A 27517-nucleotide genomic window follows, 5' to 3' on the forward strand; every position below is an offset into this window, starting at 1 on the left:
TTAGGTGATTTGAAATTTCAATCAAAAAGTAGTTGGAGCCACCTCCGTAGATTAAATGAATTTGTCACAACTTGCTTTTTACAGGATGGACTTGTTCACACTTGCTTGGAGCCTGTGGAAATCCTTTATCTAACCATTGCTTACGATTGGTTCCTTTTTGGGTGAGTTTGTTTCATATCTCATAACAGCAGGGCTAGCACAGTAATTAGGTGACAATGCTACTGATGTGCTTTCTTCAGAAAGCAAACATCTGTGCATTCTGGCAGGATTTTGTGAAATTATGAGGTATTAATATTCTGAATGTGTTTTACAACTGTCAAATTTCCAGCTTAAAAACATAGAATGATGTAGCACAAACAGGGCTCTTTCAGCATATCGTGTCTTTACAGGCACATTGATAGAGCTGTCTAGTTAGTCCAATTCTCCTGTTCTTTCCGATGAGCCCTGTAAATTATTTCAAATTGTTGTTATATTTTTTGAATGTTACTTCAGAGTCTACTTCCATCACCCATTTCGGGCAGTATGCTATAGATTATCATAACCCGATAGTTTATTCATGTGATCTCCTGATTCTTTTGCTAATAATCACAAATCGGTGTGTTTTGTGGTTACTGACTATTTGGTCATCAGAAACCATTTTTATTTATGTGCAAACTATTCATGATTTGCAACATCTGTATCAAATTCCACTTTCTCAGTCTCTCCATATACTTAAAAGTCCCCATTTATGATAAATATTCCATATCTTCTGAGACTTTGGCGTCCTTTCTATAATGCCCAGAATAGAACACATTATTCATGTTGAGGTCTGATCAGCGCTTTTACTAGTTTAGCACAGCTTCCTTCCTTCCTTCCTTGTGCTTTATTGCTCTCTTATAAAGTTAAAATCTCATGTGCATTTATAAAGTGCTTTCTCATCTTGACTTGGTGACTTTCAAAGTTACTGTCTCTGGCCTCTCTTTTCCTTTACCCCTTTAAAATTTGTGTCATTTAGTTCATAATAGTTCTCCTCATTCTTTCCTACCAAATGTATTACTGCACAATTGTGTTGAATTTAATTTGCCGCATGTCTGCTTGCTTTTACTAATCTGTCTCCCTGAATTCTGGTACACCTGTATTTTTTTTTAAGCTTTTAAATTATCGTGGGCGGCACGGTGGCACAGTGGCTAGCACTGCTGCCTCACAGCGCCTGAGACCCAGGTTCAATTCCCGCCTCAGGCGACAGACTGTGTGGAGTTTGCACGTTCTCCCCGTGTCTGCGTGGGTTTCCTCCGGGTGCTCCGGTTTCCTCCCACAGGCCAAAAGATGTGCAGGGTCAGGTGAATTGGCCATGCTAAATTGCCCGTACTGTTAGGTAAGGGGTAAATGTAGGGGGTATGGGTGGGTTTCGCTTCGGCGGGTCGGTGTGGACTTGTTGGGCCGAAGGGCCTGTTTCCACACTGTAATGTAATCTAAATCTAATCTAAAATTAAACACTTTAGACCCAAGTCCAAATTATAGATCAAAAATAGTGATATTGCCACTGGGCTCATGCTTTTGAGGGCAGGTGTGCACATCCTGCCGTGGTAGTTGATGGAATTTAAATTCAATTAATAAATGTAGAACATAAAGCAAGTCTCAGAAATTGCGGCCATGACAGCTATTGCTAATTGTTGTAAAATCTGCAATGATCGTGTCCTTTAGGGGAACAAATCTGCCATTCTTATCAGGTCTGGCTTTCATTTTTCTCCGGTCCCACAATAATGTGGTTGATTTTTAACTGCCTTCTGAAATGGCCAGCACTCGACCAACTCACTTAGGGGTGGGCAACAAATGCTGGTCTTGCTGATAATGTGCACGTCTCATTAAAGAATAATGGGGAGAAAAGGCTGAAGAGTTGGCCCTTGGATTATGTGGATGGCACTGAATGAGCCACGCTGCTGCCCAGGAGGTTTTCTTGCATTCAGGACTACAGACTTGAGAACATTTTAATTATTGACGTTCAGTTCAATGCGGAGCAGAGCAAAGAAGTAGTTAGAACATGCTGTGCAGAATTGTAAGAAACTGGCGCAGAGTGGTAGAGCCCTGTTGTATAAATAAGTCTTCAAACTTTCATTGTAATAGAAGCAGGAGTAGGCTATTTGGCCTGTCGAGTCTGCTCCACCATTCCTTACGATCATGGCTGATCTATTCAACCTCTCAGCTCCCCCTCCCTGCATTATCCCCATAACCTTAATTCCCCTAACATGCAAAAAACCATCCACTGTGTCGTGAATATATTTAATGAAGCTGCCTCTACTGCTTCCTTGAGGAGAATTCCAGATTCACTACTCTCTGGGAAAAGTAGTTCCTCCTCATCTCTGTCCTAAATCTACTTCCCCTAATCTTGAGGCCATGCCCCCTAGTTCTAGTCTCTCCCATGGCCAGTTACAACCAGCTTGCCTCTTCAAATTCTGTTAACTAAAAGGGATAGTGAATACTCAGCTCATCTAAAGAAGGGCGTGTTGACCGTTCTGCAATAACTTGTATGATTGTTACAGACAACTTGAATCCATTATGTAGGTTCACTCATGTTTATATGTATTTGCAGGCATATGTTGTCCGATAGACTAAGCAAGGGAGAGGAGGTGAGTCAAAAACTAGAGAAATTGATAATTAAAGTTGACATTAATGTGACTGCTTCGGGTTACAGAATTTAGTTTGATAACCTGCTAATATTATATTTATCAACATAACTGCAATAAAGTTGACAATTAGTTGATTTTGTAAAGATTTGTGCTATGACCGACTGTGCATTTATGTTAATCAGAAAACCATCAGTGCATTGCATTGTGAATATTGCTGTAGCTTGCAAAATTGCTCCTGGAATATGTGGCATAAAGAATCCCTTATAAGCAAAGAATTCAGTCACTTAAGTTTGGAATTTTAGGTTATTTTTTGATAGTGTGTGAATATAGAAAAAAAATCTGAATTTTGCCTCCAATAAGGACGAAGGAATGGTACGTCTTTAAATGTTATTTACTCCAATTGTGAAAACGTTTGTAAAACTGGATCCTACCAGGAGGTGGTGCTTTTACACTGTTCAGGGAAATACACTGCAAGCAATGTACATACTTCAATATCACCACCTGCTGATGGAAAATGTTACTGCGGGAAACCAACATTGTTAAATTCAAAAACAGTGCGAAATCTGAAATAAGTAACTGAAAATGCTGAAGAACAGGATTATTGGTTTTCAAATATTAAATTGAACTTCTCTTTCCAGGTGTTGGCAGTCCTGCCGTGTATTTCCAGCATTGTCTGCTTATTAATCTGATTTATTTTAAGCAAAAGGTTTTGGCTGGGGTGGTGGGGACCTTTGTAGTTGTGAAGAAGCCAATTTTGAAGACTATTCTAGATACAAAGCATTTTTTATTCTGTATATTGAATTATTTCTGAATACTTCAGCGTGTATAACTTTGCATTCTCAAAGCTGAGATTGTGTTGAGCAATTGTGGGGAATCGCACAAGGGATCCTGAAATGTAATAACAAGTTTCCTTTGTTTTTTCAGATTTTCTTCTTCTGCTTCAATTTTTTGAAGCACATCACCTCAGAAGAATTCTCTGTAATAAAGAAATCCAGGTAGGAATCTTTTTTTTTCTCTGCAGGATTGGTGTAAAAAGAAACTATTGAACTGATGCTGCAGTGATAAAAGAAACAGATGTAGGCATTCAGCCTCACAAACCTGTTCCTTAATTCAACCTATTTCTGATCTGTGACCTAAGTCCATAAACTTTGTTTTGCCCTACACCCCTCTTAATATCTTTGGTTAACCAAAATGTATTAATCTCCATTACTAATACCCATGGCATCAATTACTATTTCTGGAAGACTATTCTAAATTTCTACCATCCTTTTTTTTTGTGTGTAGAAATTTTTCTCATGTCACTCTTTAAAGGCCTGCCTCTAAAATTTAGACTTTGCCTACCTAACCTTAAAAATCTTTCCCATTAACAAGCTGAAAAATAATTTATATCTATATGTTTCCCTTAATATCTTGAAAACCGCTCAAATTTTGTTTTAGTCTCTAACTTTAGTGAATGAAGCTGTAGTTTGTATAATCTCTTCTCCTCATAATTTAACTTTTGGAGTCTGGAAATCGTTGTGGTAAACTTACACTGCACTCACTCCTATATCAGTATATCCTTCCTAAAGGTCTAGTCACCAAGGCTGCTCATGGTACTCCAGCTTAGAACTATGAGTGCTTTGTATAAAGATCACAGTTCCATTTGATGTTTTGATTATCTTGTATCACTGTTTCGCTTTTTAATCATCTTTATACCTGGTTACTCCAATCTGGACCTCAACTGTTTCTAGCTTTTCACATTAGCTGGTACTGTCTTTTTGAAGACTAAAGTACCTGACATCATATTTCCCTGCACCGAAATCTATTTGCCACAGTCATGCCTTTCACTTGCCTATTAAAGCTGCTTTGCAGCAAGAGTAGTTTATACTTAATCATTTTACATGCAAAAGTAAAGAAAGCTAAGCAACAAATCAAACAGGGAAACCTGTGGCACATATTAGTTTTTTTTTGTGGGATCTAAGTGTTGCTGGCAAGGTCGGCCCATCCCCCGCGAAGATGGTGGTGAACTTCATGAACCATCGTAGTCTCTTGTGTAGGTATAACCACAGTACTGTTTGGAAGAGGACGGTCAGGTCTCTGTCTGACCACAGTGATGGAACAGTGACAAAGTTCCAGATCAAGATGATGTCTAATTTAGAGGGGAGCTTGCAGGTGGTGTTGTTATCAAGCTGCCCTTGTCTTATAAATGATAAATGTCATGGATTACGAGACTTTGTTGGAGGCTGAGAAATTTGATACACTATTGCAACGTGCACCACCAGTTGGTGGAATAAATGTACAATGTGGTGTGTTGCTTTGTCCTTGGAGGTGTCGAATCTCTTTAGATTTGTTGGGGCTGTGTTTGTCATGGCAAATGGAGAGAATTACATTGTATTCCTAACTTGTGCCTTATTGGTGAACAGGATCTGACAATCCAGAGGTAAGTTACATAGCACAGAATCCCTAACCTTCTGACCTGTAGTTTAGCTACAGTATTTAAATAGCTGGTCCAATTTATTTTCTGCTCAATGTAACCCCCCATGATGTTGATAATAAGGGATTCCGGGATGGTAACGCAGTTGCCTGTCAAAGGGTGATGGTTAGATTATCTCTCATTGGAGATAATAATTATTGACCAGTATTTATCAGACACTACTAATAACTGCCAGATATCAGTCCAAGCCGAGGGCACTAGTTCAAAATCAAAAGGAGTCTCAAATAATATTGAACGTAGTATATTCGTCATGAGTACACATCCCCACCTCTGAGCAAATGATGGATCAAAGGTCTTTGAAGCAACAAAAGATAGTTGCTTTCAGGATACTTCCTTGAAGAAATACTGTAGCATTGTGCTGGCACAGACAGAAACAAAAACTAGTGCAACCATCTTCTATTGTACTAGATATAACTCCAACTAATGGAGACTTTTTCCCATTATTCCCATTGACCATTTTTTTCCCACTAATGCCCCACTTGTTCAAAAGATGCCTAGGATTGAGGGCAGTCACTTTCATGTTATGCTGTGAATTCAATCCTTTTGCTGTTGTTTGGGCCAAGGTCTCAATGCGAGCTAGAGCTAGAGGACCCTGGTAGAACTGATTTGCGTATTTCATTGCTGAATAAATTTCACTTGATAGCAATGCTAATAATTTAGAATAGATCAATGGGACAGTAATTGGCAGATTAGATTGTGCTCTTTTTATGGAAATTATGTATTAAAACGTTTCTGCATTGTTGGATGAACAAACTTGGCTAGGGAGACACCTGGTTCTGGGACTCAAATTGTCAAAACCTCTACTGTGATGTTGTTAGCACCCCTGGTTTTTGCTGAATCTAGTGCCTTCAACCATTTCTTAATATCATGTGATGTAAATAAAATTGTCTGAAGACTGACATCTGTGATGCTGCAAGCCTGAGCATGAGGCCAAGATTGATCAGTTCTGGCTGAAGCTGCTTACAAACACTTGGGCCCATTGCTTTGCACTAATTGCTGGAATCCCGGTCATTGAGGATAAGGCTATAATGTGAAACCTCCTTCACAAGTTGGATGTGACAGGACTTGAGAACTTTGATCCAATACATTGGTTGTGGTTTTGCTTAGATCTGTTGATTGAATGTTCCTTCCACTTTAAAGCATTCATGTAGTGGTAGCAACTCAGTTGTGTTTTGGTAGTGTTTTGCAGGTACGAGAGTTGGTTAAATTTTTTTAAACTAAAAAAATAGATGGTCTCAGATGGTCATTAATATTCTCCAAGTTAGTTTTCATAGCTAATTCACCTTATATTAGGAAAACCGAATATGTGCTCATTTAGTTCCTGTGAAAAATCTAACCTTTTTTATTCTGTTCCTTTCCTGAGATTGCATCAAATGTTAAATAATTTGTGTTTGATCCAGAGGTTAAATTCAAATATTTTGTTTATCCCTTAATAAGAGACCTCACTTCCAAACCTGTAACATTGCCCGTTTCTGCCTATAAAGCACCCTGCTGATGCTGCTGAAATCCTTATTGTAGTTTTCATGACCTCCATGCTATACTTCTCTTAATACTGCCTTGCTAGGCTCCTGAATGTTCAAACAAACAGATCTCCAGCTCCTGTGCTGCAGTAGGTTCACATGTCCCCCCACTTCATATTCTTGTAAATTATCGTCGCTTATTTGAGTCCCACCCCCATAATACTGAGTTCACAAAATTCCTTCATGTTCTTGACCCTATTTACATTTAATCTTCCCCAGTCTTTTTCACCAACTGCAGCCTCTGAAGTTGTCTCTCCTTCCTATTCTCGAACTTTTTTTTCCTAAATCTCTTATCCTTGCTGCTGCTTCTACCTTGAAATGTTGCTGTGTAACCTTTGTTTATATTTTTAGTTTCTCTCCTAACTTGACACCTATTTCTAACATGCGAGAAGCCATGGGATACTTGTGTTAAGAGTTGCAAATTGTTGATTCTCAGTGAAATGTTGCTTACCTTGTGTAAACAGAGCGTTCCACTTCATGGTCAGGAAAGTCTGAAAACTACCTTGCAACAATACGATTAACCAGATAGTCAAATATCTAGCAATCTTAGCAGCAGGCTTATACAATCTTGTAAGAAGACATGAAAGTATTTGGGAGAGAGGTGCTGAGCTTTAATTTCCAAGTATGGCTGCTATATATTACATAGAAGAAATCTCAGTAGAAATTTACGCAGTGATTGAAATGGAAGAAAACAGGTTGGAGGGCAGAGAGTTTGGTTGTATCGCCACTCAGTGGTTATAATGTAATGGCAACAAGAGATGAATATTTAATAATGCAACATCTGCTTTACTACATAGAATTCTGCTAGTATTTTACTTTTTTATTGACCTACCCAGCGGGATAATGCTTTGTGATGTTAGTAGCAGGGTTTCAGATTGAAAAACTGCCCTAAGTAGGAAGCTCATTTCTAAATTTACAGTATTTCATTTTATTTAAATATTTCCATAAAGTAGGTATGCAGGAAAATGTTTTCTCTGTCTAACTTTTATAGTTTTGAATCATGCATACTGTTTTGGTTTTATTCTTTTCCTCTGTATCCCTCACTCTTTCTCTTTCTCTTCTACTGTCTTGAGGGTTGTATTCATGATTCAGGTAGGTATCCAAAAGCACCCGAACTTGATTCGTAATATCAAAACATGAAGTATATTTGGAAAAAATGTATTTCAGTTTCTAATCTATTTTACAGCATTGCCATGCTTCGGATTTCTTACCCAGTTCTCAGAATCTGCTAAATATTGCCCTGTGCTGACACTAACCCTAGCCCTAACCCTAATCTAATCCTATTTTTCGCCAATCCTTCAAATGTTAAGTCCACATAGTAAACATGAGTGAAACCATCACATGACTTTGAAACACCATTTGCTGTGCTGTGAGACTTGAATTTACCTACTTGCTTCCAACATGTCTATTTCCACATTCCACAAACTGCTTATCTTTGCTATAATTGTGTGGCTCACCATGAAATAAGTTTTTTGAACAGATCTGTGCAAATTTACTTTTGTAGGCCAAGTTTACAAAGAAGTAAAACCTCCAGTCCATTGTCTTATGTATGACTGTTCATCTTCCTTGCAGAAGGAAGGCCGCGCATTGTAAAGAAGCTCAGTTCCCTATGGAAGATCTTTGTCTGCTAGGTAAGCACAACCACTCCCCACATCCTCCTAAATCTAAAGAGAAGAAGCTTCTTGCAGTCTAGATTTGAGCTGTAAGTTACTTTTAATCAGAAATCTAATGTAATCCTTGTACCAAGAAGTGCCAGAAATGATTTGATGTCTGTATGGTTACAACATTTGTATCGGCCGACAAGTTACAGAATAGCTGGAACTTAGTGAATGTGATAGAAGACTTTGCTGTATGTTGCAAGTCACAATGGATTTCTGAAAGGTGAAAATAAATGAAGCTATGGATGTTGTAATGCAGTACAATTGTTCCTACTACGTTTACAAATCACTTTCTTCCCTCACTCACTCAAGGAATAGAGATAGAAATGGAATGTTGCAATCACAAAGTGCTGGCGAGAGTTCTTGGAAAATGAAATGCTGAAATGCTTGTATCATTGTTAGTCATGGAAGAGGTGCCAGAAGACTGGAGGGTGGCTAATGTGCCATTATTTAAGAAAGGTAGTAAGTAAAAGCCAGGGAACTGTAGATCGATGAGCCTGACTTCAGTAGTGGGTACGTAGTTGGAAAAGATTCTGAGGGACAGGATCTACATGTATTTTGAAAGATAAGTGCTAATTAAGGATAGTCAACATGGCTTTCTGCATGGGGAAATTGTCTGACTAAGTTGACTGAGTTTTTTTTTGAAGAAGTAACAAAGATGATTGATGAAAGCAGAACAGTGGACATTGTATGGACTTTAGCGAGGTGTTTGACAAGGTTGGGTATGATAGACTGGTTTGCAAAATTAGGATGTAATCCAGGAAGAGCTAGCTATCTCGATACAAAATTAGTTTGAAGGTAGGAGTCAGAATGTGGTGTAGAGGGTTTTTCAGACTGGAGGCATGTGACCAGCAGTATACCTCAAAGATTGGTGCTGGATCCATTATCATTCATATAAATGATTTGGAAGTGAGTGTAGGAGGTATGGTTAGTAAATATGCAGATGACTGCAAAATTGGTGTTGTATTGGACAGTGAAGAAAGATATCTCGGAGGACAATGGGACCTTGATCAGGTGGGCAGATCCACCAAGGAGTGGCAGATGGAGTTTAATTTGTATCAATGAAAGGTGTTGCATTTTGGTAAGGCGTATCAGTGGAGGACTTATATACTTAATGGTAAGGTCTTGGGGAATGTTGCTGGACAAAGACCTTGGGTTGGAGGTTCATAGTTTCTTGAAGTGGAGTTAGCGAAGAAGGTATTTGGTATACTTGCCTTTCTTGTTTAGTGCATTGAGTATAGGAGTTGGGAGGTCACGTTGTGGCTGTACAGGACATTGGTTAGGCCACGTTCGTAATACTGCATTCAATTCTGACCTCCCTGCCATAGGAAAGATGTTGTGAAACTTGAAAGGGTGCAGAAAAGATTTACCAGGATGTTGCCAGAACATTTCAGCTATAGGAAGAGGCTGGATAGGATGGGGTTCTTTTCCCTGGTGCATCAGAGGCTGAGGGTGATCTTTACAGAGGCTTAGTAAATCATGAGGGGCATAGATAGAGTGAATAACCAAAGCCTTTTTCCCCAGAGTAGGGTAGGAGCTGTCCAAAGGCATAGGTTTAAGGGGAGAGGAGCAAGATTTAAAAGAAACCTAAGGGGTAACTGTTTCATGCAGAGGGTGGTGCGTGAGTGGAATAAGCTCCCAGAGGAAGTGGTGGAGGCTGGTGCAAAGCCAATATTTAATAGGCACCTGGATGAGTATATCAATAGGAAAGGTTTGAAGGGATATAAGCCAAATGTTGGCAAATGGGATTAGATTAATTTATGATTTGTGGTTGGCATGGATGAGTTGGATTAAAGGGTCTGTTTCCATGCTGTACAACTCCAAGACTCTATTCCTAAATGAAAGGAGAAAGTGAGGACTGCAGATGCTGGAGAGTCAGTCAAAATGTGTGGCAGTGGGAAAAAACGCAGCAGGTCAGGCAACATCCAAGGAGCAGGGGAGTCGACATTTCAGGCATAAGCCCTTGTCAGGAATGTCTATGACTAAATGAGCCTTAAGATTTTTACCGTTGTATTTCCTGTGATGTCCGTTATAGAAGCCAAGGATTGGAAAGAAGATTTTGCCACAGAATTTTCTGTAGTGTGATGAGAAGATCCAGGGACTGAAATCAGGGTTAATTCTCAATCCTTTTATAAACGGAACTATTACAGAACCACTGGTAACATGCAAGGAGTAACTTTTGCATCCATTTCACTGATCTCTGAAATAGAAATTGTTTGCAGAACTCTATAGAGAAGATTTATTTAATAAAAAAACAATGAACAGTACTTTTTTTATAAAAAATGACGAGGACCATCCTAAGGACAAGTACTTAATGTCCATAAAACTGACTCAGAATTGTCATTCTCTTCAATCACTGCCGTGATCAGACTTCTTCAAAAAGATAATAATCTGCCAACCTGTGATGCATTATATAACCCAGGCTCACATGGCTTATATATATATCCTTTTAAAAAGAATAATTCTGTATCCAGTATAGCTATTAACAAATATATTGGTTTTCATACTGCAAGTGTTGGAGGTTCAATTATTCAATAACTTCTCCTGTAGTGAGTCATCCATAACTCATTTTCAAGACTCCGAATTCATTTACTGTCGTGAAAGGCTTTGTGATATGCTCTTGTTCTGAAAAGGGCTTGAAAAGATTAACTATGGTACTTTAAGCTCTTATTGAAGAAAGTGAATGGTAAATAATATTTAGAACAACAAATAATCTTTAGTTCACCCACATAACAATTAAGAAACTGTGTATTTGCCAGACCCTCATCCAATGCACACCACCACTAAATGGAGTGATTTGAACTTGAAATCCATTTTAAGAAGGTATAGAAGACCCATTTTGTGTTTTGTGACTCTGATCACATTATACTTTTGCACTTATTGAAATAAAACTGAAATACAAAAAACTCAGTTCCAGAAGTTGCTTAAGGAATCCACTTTGACAGTCTTCCTATTTTATGTGTATTTGTGATCTGTTAGATGACCACTTGCATTGTCTCCTGTCTCTACATATAAAATGATCCATTGTTTCATAGAAAAAAATGTTAAATGATCAGATTTGTGTTTAGAATGTTGCATTTTAAGTATTGCAGGTTGCGTAAATGAATCAGGACATTTTTTGTTAAATGAAGTTCAGTTTTTTAATTCAATAATTTGGATATTACCATCAGCAATTCACTCCATTTTATGTTGAAATTGTCTTGCTATTATTCTTCACCCAGTAGGCTACATTTCAAATATGTTTTGGACAAAAAGAATAGGATGCACCTGTCTTTGTCTAGCTTGTTTGTTCTTTACATCAAGTGCTTAGGTTTAAGTGCCATGTACAGTGAGATGCAAAATACTCTTTTTTTTCCAGTTATCAAAGGATTGGATTTACTCCATAGTATTTATGTTGTCCATATAATGTTATTATCTGGAGCGCAGTGTTCCCACCATTTGAGATTCTGTGTAAATGGCGGAAGTTTTCTTATACACACAGTATTAACATGTAACAATGCACGTTTAATCTTCTCACTGTGTCTCATATAAATCTAATGCAAAATAGAAATATTTCCTCTGAATATACTATTCTGTTGACATTGTGTTAAAAGATTGGAAATACTCAAATCCATCATATTATGTCAAGTCAACTTAATTTAATTCTTGATTAGAATATTTAAATATGGGGGCTACAATATATAGAATCACCTGCCAGGTGAATGTGGTAAAAACCGACAGAACTGCGAATGTTGTATATCAGAAACAAAACCAGAAATTGCTAGAAATGTTCAGCAGGTCTGGCGGCATCTGGGGAGAGAAATCAAAGTTAATGTTTCAGGTTTAATGACTCTTCACTTCTGAGTTAACTCTGATTTCTCTCCACAGATGCTGCCAGATCTGCTGAGCTTTTCCAGCAATTTCTGTTTTTGTTGCAAGTGAATACATTGTTTAAGTTTGTCATGTGACATGACCTGAGCCTTGAATGAGGAGATTGGCTAATGATTTCCACTAACCGATGCTCTTGAGGTGAACCTCTTAAGACATTTTCTTCAGAGTTTCATCTACCAGAAAATTAATCCAAAGAAAAAAATGCTTGAAGACCTTCAAAGTTGTTTTTTTAGCTCATGCTTAAAAGATTCCTCTGAATGGACAACATGAATTACTGAGTACTGTCCCTGAAAATGCACTGATGTAACTTTGTTGTGACTTTAATTGATATGAGTCTGGCACAAACAGGGTGCGTTCCGTGTGCTAAAACAGTATAACGTGTGCATGTCAGAACCTGATGCTTAACAAGTGTTTGTGCTAGCGCATACAGACCGAGGAAGTACCACCAGCCTGAGCAGCGATTTCTCAGTCATCATGGAGGAGTCTCCCACTACTACAGGGACTTTCAATTATGAAGCATTGGAAATGACAACAGGCCCAGCAACGCAGGTTGCTTGGTAAGTAATGTTGTGTCTGATGAAGTGCATTTATATTTGGATACATTTGTTATCTATTTTCCTGTTTGGCCTTTAAGCACATCTTCCAATAAGGCATTGGACGCATGTGAGAACCCATCTAATTTTGGGTAATAAGGTATGAAGTTTTCCTTCACCCACTGTTGGGAAGCATTTGCTGCTGATGGATGTGTGATTGATCCAGATCTCTGACTATGACTCACTCTGTGTGAAGATGTGAGCATAAACTCTCACCATGTCATTGCTTCCAGCATTTTGGAAATAAGAACTACTTGATGGACTTGAATTACTACTTAATTGCTTTTTTGTTTTCTTCAAATGCGTTATTTTAATCCTCCTCTTTAATATTAAATTTTAGAGCTATGGTTCAATATACTCAAAAAGCTGGTTGTGCTTCACCCTATTGGAAAAAGAACAGAAAATTCTGGAAATACTGAGCAGGTCAGGCAGCATCTATAGAGAGCAGTGGAATTAACGTTTCAGTTTTTAAAAAAAATTATTCTTTGGACAAGGGCATCGCTGCCTGGACCAGCATTTATTAATCATTCCTAGTTGCCTTTTGAGAAGATGTAGTGAGTTGCTGAAGAAGGGCTCATGCCCGAAACGTCGATTCTCCTGCTCCTTGGATGCTGTCTGTTCTGCACTTTTCCAGCAACACATTTTCAGCATTAAGCAGACCTAAGCTTAACCTCAGATCAGGCGAGATCGGGTGTTTTCAGACAAGTATGGCTGTAGAGAGTTCAATTTCGTTTCAGGTCAGTGGTAACCTCGAGGATGTTAATAGTGGAAGGATCAAGTGATGGTAACACCATTGAATGTCAAGGGGCAATTTTTCGACTCCTGCAATAACACCCCTGAACAGGTTGATTACAAAATATCTATCCTGAGGAAGTCCTGCAGAGATGTCGTGGAGCAGGGATGACTGACCTCCAATCATCAGAATGTGTTTTTTTTTCTCTGACGTCTATTGAATCCAGTTTTACCAGAGCTGCTTGATGCCACAGTTGGTCAAATGCCACCTTAATGTCAGAGCTGTCGCTCTCATTTCACCTCTGGAATTCCGCTCTTCTGTGCTTGTTGGAACTAAGCAGGTGCTGTTTGATAACATGTTGATGACCCCTTCCAATCCATCACTTTATTGATGATCAAGGATAGAGCTTATAGGGTGGTAATTGGCTGGGTTGAATTGGTCCTGTTTTGTGTGTACAGGACGTAATTGGGCAATTTTCCACATTGTCAGGTAGAAGCCAGTGTTGTAGCTGTACTGGAAGAGCTTGGATAAGGGTGTGACAGGTTCTGATGTGCAAATTTTCAGTACTATTGCTGGACACTGTCTGGGCATAGAACCTTTGCAATCTTCAGTGCTTTCGACCATTTTTTTGATATGACATGGCATGAATCAAATTGGCTGAAGACCAGCATATGTGATGCTGGGGACTAGTAGAGGATGCCAAGACAGACCATCCACACAACAATTATGGGTGAAGATTGTTGCGAATGCTTCGGTCTTATCTTTTGAATGATGTGCTGGGCCCCTCTCACCATTGATGTTGGGGATATTTGTGGCATCTCCTCCAATGAGTTGTTTGATTGTCTACCACCATTGGGTGTGGCAGGACTGCAGAGCTTAGATCTGATCCATTGGTTGTGGAATTGCTTAGCTCGGTCTTGTCACTTGCTGCTTGTGCTGTTTGGCATGCAAGTAGTCCTGTTTTGGTAGCTTGACTGGCACATCATTTTTAGTTATGCCTGGTGCTTTTATTATAATTACATGTTTTTGGTGATGAGCTATCTTTATAATGGTCATTTAGGTTCACAACAGGAACAAACAAAGAATCAAACAGATGTCATAAGACAGTAAGATATTGATGAAGAATTAGGCAATTTTGAGTCTGCTTTGCCATTTGATTTTAGTTGATCTGTTTCTCAATACCATTCTCCTTCCTTCTCCTGTAACACTTGATCCTTTTACTAATGAAGAACATATCTATCTCTGACTTAAAGCCACTCAATGACTGGCCTCCACAGCCTTCTGTGGCAATGACTTCCACAGATTCACCAACCTTTTGGCTGAAGAAATTTCTCCTCATCTCAGTTATAAAGGGTTGTCACTTCACTCTGAGGCTGTGCCCTCAGGTCCTAGTCTCTCCTACTAGTGGAAACGTCTACATATCCACTGTACCTAGACTCCTCAGTATTCTATAAGTTTCAATGACATCCCTCCTTGTCCTTCTGTACTCAGTCGTCTAGAGACTGGAATTCTTAACTGCTCCTCATATGACAAGCCCTTCATTCTCAGGGTCACTCTTGTACACTTCCTCTGGACCCCTCCAATGCCAGCACCTCCTTCCTTAGATATGGGGATGAAAACTGCTCTTCGTATCAAATCAGTAGTTTTACTCTAACTGTAGCAAAATACATATTTACCCACTATGTATGTCACTGAGGTTTACTATGTCACCACTAATAAGAATGTGTCTTGCAGATTTGAAGAACTTTTGTGCTGACCCCATTTCCTTTTGTTTAAGATTAGATGGCACAAGGCACACTAACTATCATTAAATCATTCGTTTTTCTTTTAGACGGCTGTAGTGTTGGTGTGAATAAAACACTTCCAATTTTAATATCATCTTGTCACTCTCCCTTTTTATCTACCCTAATTTTCCTCCTCTCTCCTGGCCTCTCAAGTCTTTGTTTAGCTGTTCCTAGCCCTCCTCCTTCTCCACTTCATTAAATTCTTGTTGGATATCTTTGCAGCCATTTATTTTCCTTGCTTTTATTTCTTTCAGTCTTTGCTTCTGTAATGTCAAGTTGCTGCTTTCTGAAATAATATCAAAATGATATTTTTGGAAGTTAAAAATTTAAAATCTTGCACAAGTGTCAATGCTTTGCTTTGATAACACACACTGTCCAAACTGCTGTAAGGGATGCAAGAGTTAAGACCCACTCTGGAAATTGTTGGGAAATGTCCTCTCTACTCCAGAGCAGCTCTTAAGAAATTTGTTTTTTAAAACTTTGCACTAGTTAGCTGCTCATTAGAATTGTAATCTTCATACTATTATCAATACTAGCTGGAGAAATGCCTCGCTGCTTTTCTGTGCCTTGATTTTATTTTAGCCGCCTTGGAGATGTGGAAGCAATTATTTTATTGAAATCTATTCAAAGGTATTCGTTTTTAAGGTCAAAACTGCTCAGATGCACTGCTTGGAGCATTATCATCAAAATGTGTTCATCATGATATATCATTTATCATCAGCCCCTGGATTTCTGAAGTTGTTTTGAGCAAAAATGGAAAATAATTCCATTCACCTCTGATTGTATCTGTTTTAATTGAATTCAGGAGAAAAGGCCGAACGTCGTCACCACAGACTGTTATGTGGAATAAACCTTACCTGCCTAACCAACTAGAGGATCGGTTCTTACAACATGGTATACCTGAAGCTAGGTCATCGTTCTACCAATCAGAAAATAACTTCAGAACAGGAAGTAGCAGCCCCTTGGCTGTTCCTGAAAGAAGGTTAGTCCACTGAGGATATATTGAGTAATGGTTACTTGCTGGCATGCCTAACTTATGGGTACAGGTACACTATTGGTTTCCAAAAGCTACAGGACGGTGAAAGCATCTTGATGGGGGAAAAGAAAACTCCCCTTTCTTGGTGTGGAATAGGATAGATAACTTCATTGCTAACAATTGCAGCATTACTGGAGCATCTGAATGTGAATGATGTATACCTAAAAAGATTAACCTGAACTGTGTGCATTAACATGTAAACTGACTCTGTTTGAAGCTACTAATGCTCTTGAAGCTTGAATGAACATGTGGGTTATATAAATTTTATTCATACCCCTTGTTCCAAACTGCTGTCATGACCTGGTATTAAATGTTTTTGTCTCAACAACCCCACGAGAAGCATATACATTTTTTCGTCAATGTGTACGGATAATGATATCTCAGATTTAGGATGGACTTGGTTTTCATACCCTTTATAATGTTTTAAAGAGTTTGATGCCAATAGTCTGAAATATGATTACCCATTATGTCAGCAACTATGGAAAATAGCAATGTAGACTGCTGATTACTGGTCCTGATTACTACCGCCCAGCAACTGAGCATGTTGAATTTCCAACATGATTGTGGTATACTGATGCAATATACTTTCCTTTATTCGGCAATTTGGCTAACCAATGTACTGTGCCTGTTTTGAATGATTATCATGTTCAAGTTGACAGACAGAGGGCTGGCATGAGTAAAGCAATGAATGTGGTTTGTAAGTTATAACTGTGCTGTAGAATTACTTGCAGTGCGAGCAGGTTACTGACTTGTTTTGAAAATCTGCAAAGGAAAACTGCCTGATTAGTTCTGGAAGGATTGCTAACATATTTTTTCCTCCATAGTAACTTTTGTAGCTTCTCTTGGTTTCCTCAATTCCTGTAATTCTTTAGTGTCTTGCTGTGGTTCTTTTCTAAACTCGTAATTAGTATAGCTCTTTTGTTTTTTTTCTTCACATTATTATTATTTCATCAAACGCTACCCTAATTTACAGTTAAATAAATTTGTAAGTTAATGTAGAGATAAATGTGTGTACAATAGGACATCATTAAAACACATTTTTCTCAGTCCTCGTTTTCCCCAACAAGAAAGTAATGTGACCTCCAAATGTTTATCTCCCTGCTCTGACTCTTCCCTCAACTTTAGGTTTCCACTCTTTTCAGGGGACTGCCTGTCAAAAGGACCAATCAATGAATTGTACCATAAGGAGCAACAAATCTGCAATGTTTCTGTCCTGTATATTTACTGGAGGTCGTGAAGCAAAATGCATCTACTGACCATCTGATATCCATCACAAGTGCATGCCTTTGCACAATTGAGGAAATTATAACAAATTTAAATATCTTCTATTAGGCTCAGAGACTTTAAACAAAAAATGGAATTCGGAGAATGGAGAGGAAAACTTTCTCCTTGTCACCACGCTTTTAAGATCTCCTGAAGAGGATTTCATGATTCGTATAAGCATTGATTTTGATTTCATATTGGCCTTGCAGAATCCAATTACAATCTACATTGAGAGAAGTTACAGCCTGGGTTACGAAATTTAGTCATATTACCATCTACTGAAATTAGATGTACGGTGATGTTTGAAATATTAATTTCCATTGAGTTTTAGCCATGAATGTTATATAGAAAGTTATTCCTGTTCGTGACGACAAAATTTTATTATTGCTTCCAACAGAAGCCTTTAACTTGTAGAAGCAGTCAGGTATTGCTGTACATAATGACTTATTGTCCTATTGGAATGGAGAAGGAAGTGGCACTGCAGTAAAGAAGAAACCAAACGAGAAGCTCTTTCATAACTATGGAGTATGTGGGCTAACCATGTAAAATTTTATATTAAAAGAATACATCAGCACAAAAGGCCAGCTGTGCTTATTTTGTATTTCACTGTCTTCCTGTGCAGCTCCACAGAGTATTCCCAATCTTCATCCTCTTCCACGGATTATGGCAGCTGGCAGATCGTGTCTGGCTGTGGCAGTATTCATGACCAGACTGTAGTTACCAATGACTCACCCCTCCCCTTCAGTGTACAAGATGATGGAGCCAATGGAAGACTGTGAGTGTTGCTGAGATTATGCAACTTTTGCCTCAGAATTATTTAATCCTGTTATAGGTGTCTGCCTTTCTCTGTACATCTGTTGTCCCCCTCATCCACCTCTGACCCCATGCACAACCTGCATGATTCTTTAAGCAGCAAGCTTCCGTTCTGAAATCTCTCTCAGTACAAACACGGATCTCCTCCAAAAGGAAGGAATATTTGCAAACAACTAAGTAGCATGTGTCTTGAATTCTCAAAGAAACTAATTTACAACAATCTTCGGTAACCGGAAAAGCATCACTAGTTTGAGGCTGCCTGCAGAAATGGAAGAAATTTTTAAATTTGCAATTATAGAGGCAGCTGTCGGTAATGTTACCAAATGTGATATCAAGAAAACAGGTGCTCACTTGTTTGTCTTTTGGTGAAGTCGTCTTTGTATTTCAGGCATTTATACCTGACTTTAAATGTATAAGGCTCTCAATAAGCAATAAGTACAATTGTGGGGTGGGAGGAAGAAGGAAGAACAAAACCGAAGTATAAAGGTGAAAATGAACAGACTGTGAGGTGGATTTTTGTGCTGATCTTTGTTGTGGTATGAAAGCAAATTGTTGTGACCTCTTGCATTCAATAAAAGAAATCATTTATGCTTAAATAGCTGTCAGAATTGAAACCAGCAAATAAAGGCGACTTGCAGTGAGAACAGAAATAATTCCCATATCATCATTATTCAGGCAGTGAACTGTTGCTGACACTGTCAATGAATGTCTTAAAAATGCTTGGTGATGAAAGAATGAGCCCTTTTATGGAAAATGATCATCCAGCCACAATATGCCTTCAATACTCCAATCAAAATAAGATTTTCAATTTCTCTGAACCTAGTATGAGATAGAGAGAGATTGGGTTAATAATGTGACTGGCACGAATGGTTTTGATAGGAATATAGAAAGTTTTCGCCTTTTTTAATTACAAGTTTGGTGACTGAACAGGCTTGTGATGTTTGTTGTACCTAAGGTTACATGAACATCTACGACAAAGTTATTTTAATTATGAATAATTCACAAGCACCACAAGTATCTATTTAGTTGTAAGAGATGTAGCTAAAATATAGCCTATAAAACCATCTAACAAATGGGAAAAGAAATCCCAATGATTTGGACCACATTTTATAGAATTGAATTCCAGTGAATCCAATCCTGTGACATTTGTTTACACTTCAGTTTACAGCTCAGAGGTGAAATGTATAAACCCAAATTCTAAATATACCTCCCAGTAGTGCCAGATCACCTTCTTTTCAAATTGATTTAGTTTATACTCCAGATTTGTCTTTTTTTGGGGGGGTTGGGTGGGGGGGGAATAGGAAAGGTGTGACGGACTTAAGCTGTTGGAATGTAACTTTCTTGATTCTTAACCTTGGGTTGTTGTGCCACTTGATGAAGGCTGCTCATTTTTGTTCTGGAATCACATGCTTCTGTTGAAGTCTAGTTAACTGGATAAAGATGTTTTGTACAGCTAGCTTAATTTGATCCCCCTGTTTTGAAATTGAGTTGGCTCTGAGAAGATTGTCCAGATTGGTTTTGAGCTGCTTTTGTCAGGCCCCTTGAATGTTGAGACATTTATCACCCTCCTCTTGGAACTTTGGTTCTTTGTGTTAAGTGGATGATCTGTCCAGAAGACATAATCTCCTGCAACAACTTAAGTTGTTGACTTGAACAATGCCTTAGGCAAAAGTGAGTACTGCAGATGCTGGAAATCCAAGTCTAGATTAGAGTGATGCTGGAAAAGCTCAGCCGGTCAGGCAGCATCCAAGGAGCAGGAAAATCGGCGTTTCGGACAAAAGCCCTTCATTAAGGACTGAAGGCAGGGAGCCTCCAGGGTGCAGATACAAATGGTAGGGGGGGTGGGGCTGGGGAGAAGGTAGCAAAGTGTACAGTGGGTGGCTGGGGGTGGGGATGAAGGTGATAGGAGGGTGAAGCAGATACGTGGGAGGAAGATTGGCAGGTAGGACAGGTTATGAGGATGATGCTGAGCTAGAAGGTTGGAACTGGGGTAAAGTAGGGGGAGGGGAAATGAGGAAACTGGTGAAGTCCACATTGATGCCCTGGGGTTGAAGTGTTCCGAGGTGTAAGATGAGGCGTTCTTCCTCCAGGTGTCTGGTGTTGAGGGAATGGTGATGGAGGAGGCCCAGGACCTGCATGTCCTTGGCACAGTGGGAGGGGGAGTTGAAATGTTGGGCCACTGGGCACTGGGGTTAATTGATGCGAGTGTCCCGGAGATGTTCCCTAAAGCGCTCTGTGAGAAGTGCCTAGTCTCCCCAGTGTAGAGGAGACTGCATCGGGAGCAACGGATACAATAAATGACATTAGTGGATGTGCAGATGAAACTTTGGATGTGGAAGGTTCCTTTGGGGCCTTGGATGGGGGTGAGATGGTTGGGGGGGTGGGAAGTGGGTGCAGGTTTTGCAATTCCAGTGATGGCAGGGAAAGGTGCCAGGAGTGGAAGGTGGGTTGTTGTGGGGCGCGGACCTGACCATCTAATCATGTAGGAGATGCCAGTGCTTTGTTTGAGGATACCCATATGTGGTTTTGTATTTGTCCTTCTGGCAGAAACATTTTTAAAATGATACTCGTGAGAATACAGCTTGCATTGACTTTCCCAAGCTGTTGTTGATTTCCAATGGTTCCTCTTCAGACATTAATGTTATCACGAAACCTGCATTAAAATTAGCCTTGGTGAATGATTTTTTGGGATGGCAGTGACGACTTCATTAAAGTCAGCATAATTTATTCTTAACATTGTCATCCAAGTCAGAGGTTTGGGAATAAGCACTTCAATTACAGCTGAGAGGTGGTGTGATGTCATGAGCTTTTCATTTAAGCATTTGGCAGTGCATCCAAGAACACCTTCTGGAGGTCAATACAAGCTCCTTGCATATGAGGATTTCTGTCAGTTGTATCATTCCAGTTTAAAGTGCTTCCCCACACCTTGTTGCTTCAGCTATTTCCACACATTCCCTCAGGAAGGCAAGTCCTATTGAGAGCAATGATGACTATTTGGAGTTGTTTACAGTTGTTTTCAGATGGTCACTCCTGGGATTATCCATGTGTGTTCTAATTCTGAGAGTTGAAATGTGTCGAGTTTTCTTTCTTTGAATGCACAGTTTCTACTGTGTGTATTAAGGACCCAGGAATCCAACAATATACTGACTATCAACTCATGCAAAGCTTTTTGAAGCCACCACCTATAAAAGAGTAAGTTCAAATTGATATATTCTGCTTCATTAGTAGGATGGAATCTGTCATCTTGAGAATAACTATGCCATCTGGCAATCCTGAAAAGAATATTTCAACAACTCCTCAACCATGAGCCCTTGATAGTGATAATAAGCAATCAAATGTATGAAAAACAAAGCTCTTGATGATACTCAAGTTGCGGTTTTCAAAACTGGGTTTTTGCACGCATTAAGACTCCATGCACTCATGATGCATATTTGGGAGGAAGCGATTTCAGGAATGCAACAGTTGTAAGTGTCTTCAGAGAGGAGGTAACTCATACTGTGGAAATTGTTGTGTAGCAGAGGAAGACCTGATGCACTTGCTCCTACTTCCTGTGGCTGAAGGAAATCTTGTCTCGGGCAGGCTATCTTAGACCTTCCTCGGGAACCTCTGATGTTGTCTTTGAAGCTAAATAAATCCAAGAAAGGTGTTGAACACCGCATGAGGAACTCCGAATTGCACTTGTCAATCTACCCATAGGATTTGCTTCAATAAGGTATGAGGCCCTGCATTCTTCTCCAGCAGTTTGGATGTTGAAGAAACTTCATCATATTCTGCAACTGCCTCATGAAGACAACTGTCTTGAGAGGAGGTCTGAAACATGTGCTCTCAAAATTCGGAATGCTGTGTGAGGGCCTCTTTTTTTTCTATTTACTGTTTACTGGGCTGGGGTCACTCACCTCATCATAGATCAACTGCTGTCTGGTGTGTGTATTAAATCCAGATGGCTCCATTCTGCTCCAGATTTACAAGCCACCCTCTATTTCTTCAAATCTCCATGCAGGAGACTGAGCTTGTTATTAAATGTTAACAAAACTAAGCTAGTTATTTTAACCAAGAATTGGTCAGTCAAATACGCCACTCCCCATATGTGTTGAAAGGAGGACTGGGGACCATGTTAGCAACTTTCCATGTCTTGACAGGAACCTCTCTCAAAAGGAAAACAAACATTGTTGTGCCAGCTTAATCTTTTATGGAATTGAGCAGCGAGTGTTTGACAATGAAGACCTCCACAAGCCAACAGAAGTCCTTGTGTACAGAGCAGTTGTTGCTGCACTGCTTGACTGTAGCACTACCCAAATTCTTATCAGCAGTACAGGTGTTAGATTTCACTAGCTTTTTCTGCATTCTCTGGAATTGCTAGGCGGACAGTCGGTCAAAAGTTGGTGTTCTACTTGAACCCAACTCTGCAAGCATTTAGGGAAAACCTTTGAAAAACTATGATGGACTGAACGCGGTATTTGGACAGCTGAACCTCCCAATCCTTTATTCTCCACTCTCAAATGCCAACTTTCCACTGGTGGACAAAGAATCTGCTAACCTGAAACTTGCCTTGATGCACAGCAGCATTTACATCAATAACTGGGAAGCATTTGCTTCAAATCATTCTGTTGCATCATGCTTTTCATCCAATCATGAATGAGGCACAGCAGGGACACAGAAGGTAGGAAAAGTAAATACTGTAATCCGGTCCCAGTAACAATGGAGTGCTGTGCCACATGCACCCAATATCTGTGGGTTGAGCATTGATCTGTTCACAAGTAGGAACTTGTGATACTGAGTAAGTAGATGTCATCCTCAAATTGTAGACAACTAATGGTGCATTGGATTGTTAAACCTACACATTGTACTAGATTTTGTACAGTCAGAGTTTTTGTTAGTGATTTTTTTTCCAACTGGATAAATTTCTGCCTTCTACTAGACATCCAGGAGATGAATGCTACCTGCCAAAGTGAGATATTTGATGTAAGGCTAACATGGAGCAAACAATTAAAGGGCCAACTATTTTAAGTACAAAACACAAAGTTGGGTAGTATACAGGGGTAGGCTGCATTGCTAATTTCAATACAGGCTAGATTCATGAATGAAAGTCAATTCTACTTACAAGCTGTAAATATCCTATATGTTTAACTTCAAGAAGCTACAGATCCAGAAATTGCTACCAAATTTGTGCTTGCATACAGGAGGTGTTACTATTTGATGTCAGAAGTTGTACAAGCATACATGGCATACTAGACCATTAAGGAAAGCTGAAAATAGCCTCCCTCAGATTGACATTGCAGCTATGAAGTTTACGGTTTAAAAAAATCTGGAGTACAGGCATTATGATGTGATGATGAGGAGTCTGACTGGAAGATAAGTTTTTGTTATAATTGAAGCTGTAGATATATCCTTGTAATTGTAAACTTTTTTTTCGCAATAAATATGCAGTTTTTGCATCATCTGTGAATTTAGAAGTTACTAAAGTGGAATCAGAGTTCTGAAAGAAGTTTTGCGTGCTGAAAGTATCAGACTTCCCATTAAGCATCCACCCCAAGTTGTCACTTTAGAAAGTTATTGAGAGTAATTTTTTAAAGATCAAATAACATTCAGGATCACTTAAATTGTACTCCCAGCTGTAGTCATTTTGTAACTGAGGAAAGGAATACTCAAATGAAACCAAATTAATGGATTCGCGCCAACTTCCAATCCTTTTATCTTTTCTTGTTTAAAAGTAAAGAATTTGATCAGTCTTGAGGAGGAGAAAAAAAAATTACATTCAGTAAGATTACTGACTGGCCTGCCATAATAATTACAGTTGGGGGAAATTGGCTTTCACCTGTTAATGTGTTACTTATCTGGGGGACAAGTCGATTATAATTTTGTTCACTTGAAGTTGTGCATGAAGTACAGTGGGAGAAAGGAATGTCAGATTGGTTCAGTTTTTGCCCTCCATCCAAATCAGTGCATTCCAAGAGCTAGCAAACATGATGTCCAACACCTCTGATTTTGACAAACTGCAATTTATCAAAGATTCTGATTTTGATTTATTTTCTTTAGAGCAGACACTGTCAGCTTGACTGACTGACTGACTGACTGAGTGTGCATGCGCCATTAGGAAGCTATTTTTGTTTTGAAGCAGTCTAAGAGTAAAATGTTTCCAGATTCATTTGAATGCAAATGAAAGGGAGTAATGAATAATATCATGGTCTCAGTTGAATTTCAGATTTATAAGAGAAATAACTTTTATTTTGCAGCTATCAGCACATCCCAGAACGCAGGGCCAAGTTGGAGGAAGTCAGAGCCATATTTTTGTCTGCATACAGTGCAACTGTGGGCCTCCGATCTGTATCGTCCAGTCCATCGTCATCCATTGGTGGACTTCTGGAACAGTTTGCACGTGGAGTTGGGCTGAGAGGCACAAACAGCATTGTCTGACATAGCTGGCTTTTGTTTTTTTTTCTTACAAAAAAAAGTATGGATCACTGTGCAGATAGTGACTGTGACAATGCCAAAGATGGACTTGTGAATTTGTTTTTCAACTCGATAATATATTTCATTTTTTGACCTTAGATAGTATTTAGGTATTTGTGTTTCTTCTCCAGTTCATTTCTCCACCTTCCAGAAATAGTCACTGTCCCCCATCTCACGTCTATTCCACAAATATTGGTGAAAGGAAGTAAAAATAAAACAAATTCAGCCTTTGGTACAGGACTACTTATTCATGAATTTTTTTTTGCCTCCTCTCATTTATATTGGAAAAACTTGTCACAACTATTATTTTCCAGTTGGAGATCCCATATTATGAAGCAATTGGAAGTAGTGGTGAACACATCCAGTGACATTTTTAAATCTTTTTTAAAAATTGCCATCATTGTTAACATACTCCAGTCTATGATCACCTGACTGTATAGAAGAATTTGGGTCTTGCATCTTCCTTCTCAGGCTGCTTTTCAAGATGGTTAGGTGTGATGAAATTAGTTCTTTTAATTAAGGAGCTAGACTGCAATAGAGTTGTTTCTTTAAAAAAAATTAGCAAAATTTCAGCATGGTTGATTTCTTTCTTACAAGTGTGGGTCTTATTGTGGTGTACTCTTGTTGATATAGTGGGATAATGTGTTTGGCATAGTCGTCAATCCTAATTACGCTAACTTATAGAATGGTGGGAGCGAGAGATGGTCTAATCAAATCTGAGAGAATTAAATTTAGAAGCAACTAGCTCAAGCAACTTGAGTGGCCACAAAGGCAAGTTACCTGGTAAGTACAGGAACTAACCACTGCTGTGTTTTTTCATACATTTAACTACTGCCACTAATAAAACTGTCAGTAGTAAATGATTTGGCTTCAGTAAGGTTCTGCTAAGCTTCTAACAACTTGTTCAACAAACGAATACTGTTTGTCAATTTAAGAAAGAATACAATAGTAAGATGGTATGTTGTCATTAGCAGATCTAATTTAATTCAGCGTTAGACTTATTTTCTAAAGATTTAAGATTGTTTCTATTTTTTTAATACTGCATTTAACCTGCTTGAGAAACTTGGATAATATTTTTGTAACATTTTTCTTTAAAAATATTTATTTTAAGCATCCATGTTTCCTCTTAAAATGTAATTGTTCTTCTCTGGGTTCCTGCTATTCACATTTTACAACTTTTTTTATTTTGTTGCCGTTGAAGATTAAGTGAAGAGAGAACTGTGTATTGCAGCATTTGAATTGCAAATCTTGGAGTTTAAATTTCATGCTTCAGCTCTTTATAGGATGGAGACCATTCAATGGTTAAATGACCTTAATGTTTTGATCAAGCTGTTGACTCTTAGATCAGCATTGAAGACTTTAACATGGAAGAGCATAAGAAAGGTCAAGGATGATGAAAGACTGTAGTCCATCAAAGTTCACTCCTCCAATGCCACAATTCTCCCATTATGTCCAGTTACATTTTGAATGCCTAATTTTGTTGCCTAACCTAGGTAGCAAACCTATCCTAACATTTTGCACTGAGTAAAGAATAGCAACCGAGTAATTGTTCCAAACTTTGGATTTCACTAATTTAAATCCACCTCACTTAGAGATGTGTTTGCCATATCTGTGGTATTTTAACCTTCTTCACAGATCCTCTCCTCCTCCTTCCGCCCCTTCACCCACCTCTATGTTTCTGGAATCACTTTTAGGATTAGGTTTTTGTTTATTCTAAATTTAAAAGGTGTGAGGAGGATGCAGTAGCACTTGTTAAAAAATAAAACAATATTTTGAGTGTAGATCTCTCAAAATCTACTGTAAATGAAAACCAGTATACCTAAAATGTTAATTGCCTTGTATCACTTCAGCTGCTGGCCAACCTGTTGTACATTTCCAACACTCTCTTTTTATTTCAGATTTCCAGAACTTAATTTTTTTTTAAATTCCTGCAGTTCTTTATATACTTTACTTCCCAGTCCACTCCTACCCTCTGTGACTGACCATAAACAATACGTAGTATTGCACATGGTAATACTTTATTCTTAATAAGTATTGATAAGACAGTTCAAACTGATCATGGTAAGTTGGTTTTTTTTTTAAAAAAAAATGAAGTTAAACTGACATTTTTAATCATTTGACTGTGAATTTGAGATTCATCTGTTTAAGTATGTGCATGGCACATTTGGAATGTTTCTTTAATGATTATACATGAAATTATCGTGCCCAACAAAAGTACTCTCCAGAGACTGATTAAAGATCCTTACATCTTGTGTTCAAGTTTTAGATGGAAAATTTAACAAGAATGTATCGATCAATACAAAGTGTAACCCTCTTGGTAGATTAATCAGGCATTTTTCCAATTAGCTGTAGCCAATCTAAGCCCCCTTTTTTTTTTCCCTATTATCCCCAACCCACCGTGTTCAATTTTAATACTATTTTCTGCACGAATATTTGATTGTTAACCTGCATAGCATATCTCAATGATTAAGGCACTAAATCTTTCTTGAGCAGTAGTTATTTACTCTCTCTGCTTTCTTACGATAAATGTACAGAGTGATCCCAGGAAAGTGCGCCATGACATCCACATTGGTCTGTTTTTAAAAGATACATTGCTTTATTACAACTAAGTTTACTGTTTTCTAATCCTTATTTACAATGAAAAATGTCTGATTTTGGATTTGTTTGGATAACTTGGGGACTTCAACAAATGCTGGAAATCCTTCATTAGTTGCAGCA

At 38.6% G+C, this 27517-nt stretch overlaps 1 protein-coding gene across 1 annotated transcript; it reads left to right on the forward strand.

The window, feature by feature from the left end:
• LOC122547610 (myotubularin-related protein 14-like) lies at positions 1-26875 on the forward strand (the record flags this gene model as incomplete). The annotated part of the gene is made up of 8 exons (XM_043686214.1): positions 1-161; positions 2570-2606; positions 3531-3601; positions 8172-8230; positions 12549-12684; positions 16043-16219; positions 18159-18311; positions 24583-26875. Coding segments are annotated over 8 exons (975 nt in total), but the record flags the coding sequence as incomplete, so codon positions are not given.
• Positions 26876-27517: the final 642 nt, after the last annotated feature.

Source organism: Chiloscyllium plagiosum, unplaced genomic scaffold (assembly GCF_004010195.1).
Source record: "Chiloscyllium plagiosum isolate BGI_BamShark_2017 unplaced genomic scaffold, ASM401019v2 scaf_8676, whole genome shotgun sequence".
In the NCBI taxonomy this organism is placed as follows: Eukaryota; Metazoa; Chordata; class Chondrichthyes; order Orectolobiformes; family Hemiscylliidae; genus Chiloscyllium; species Chiloscyllium plagiosum.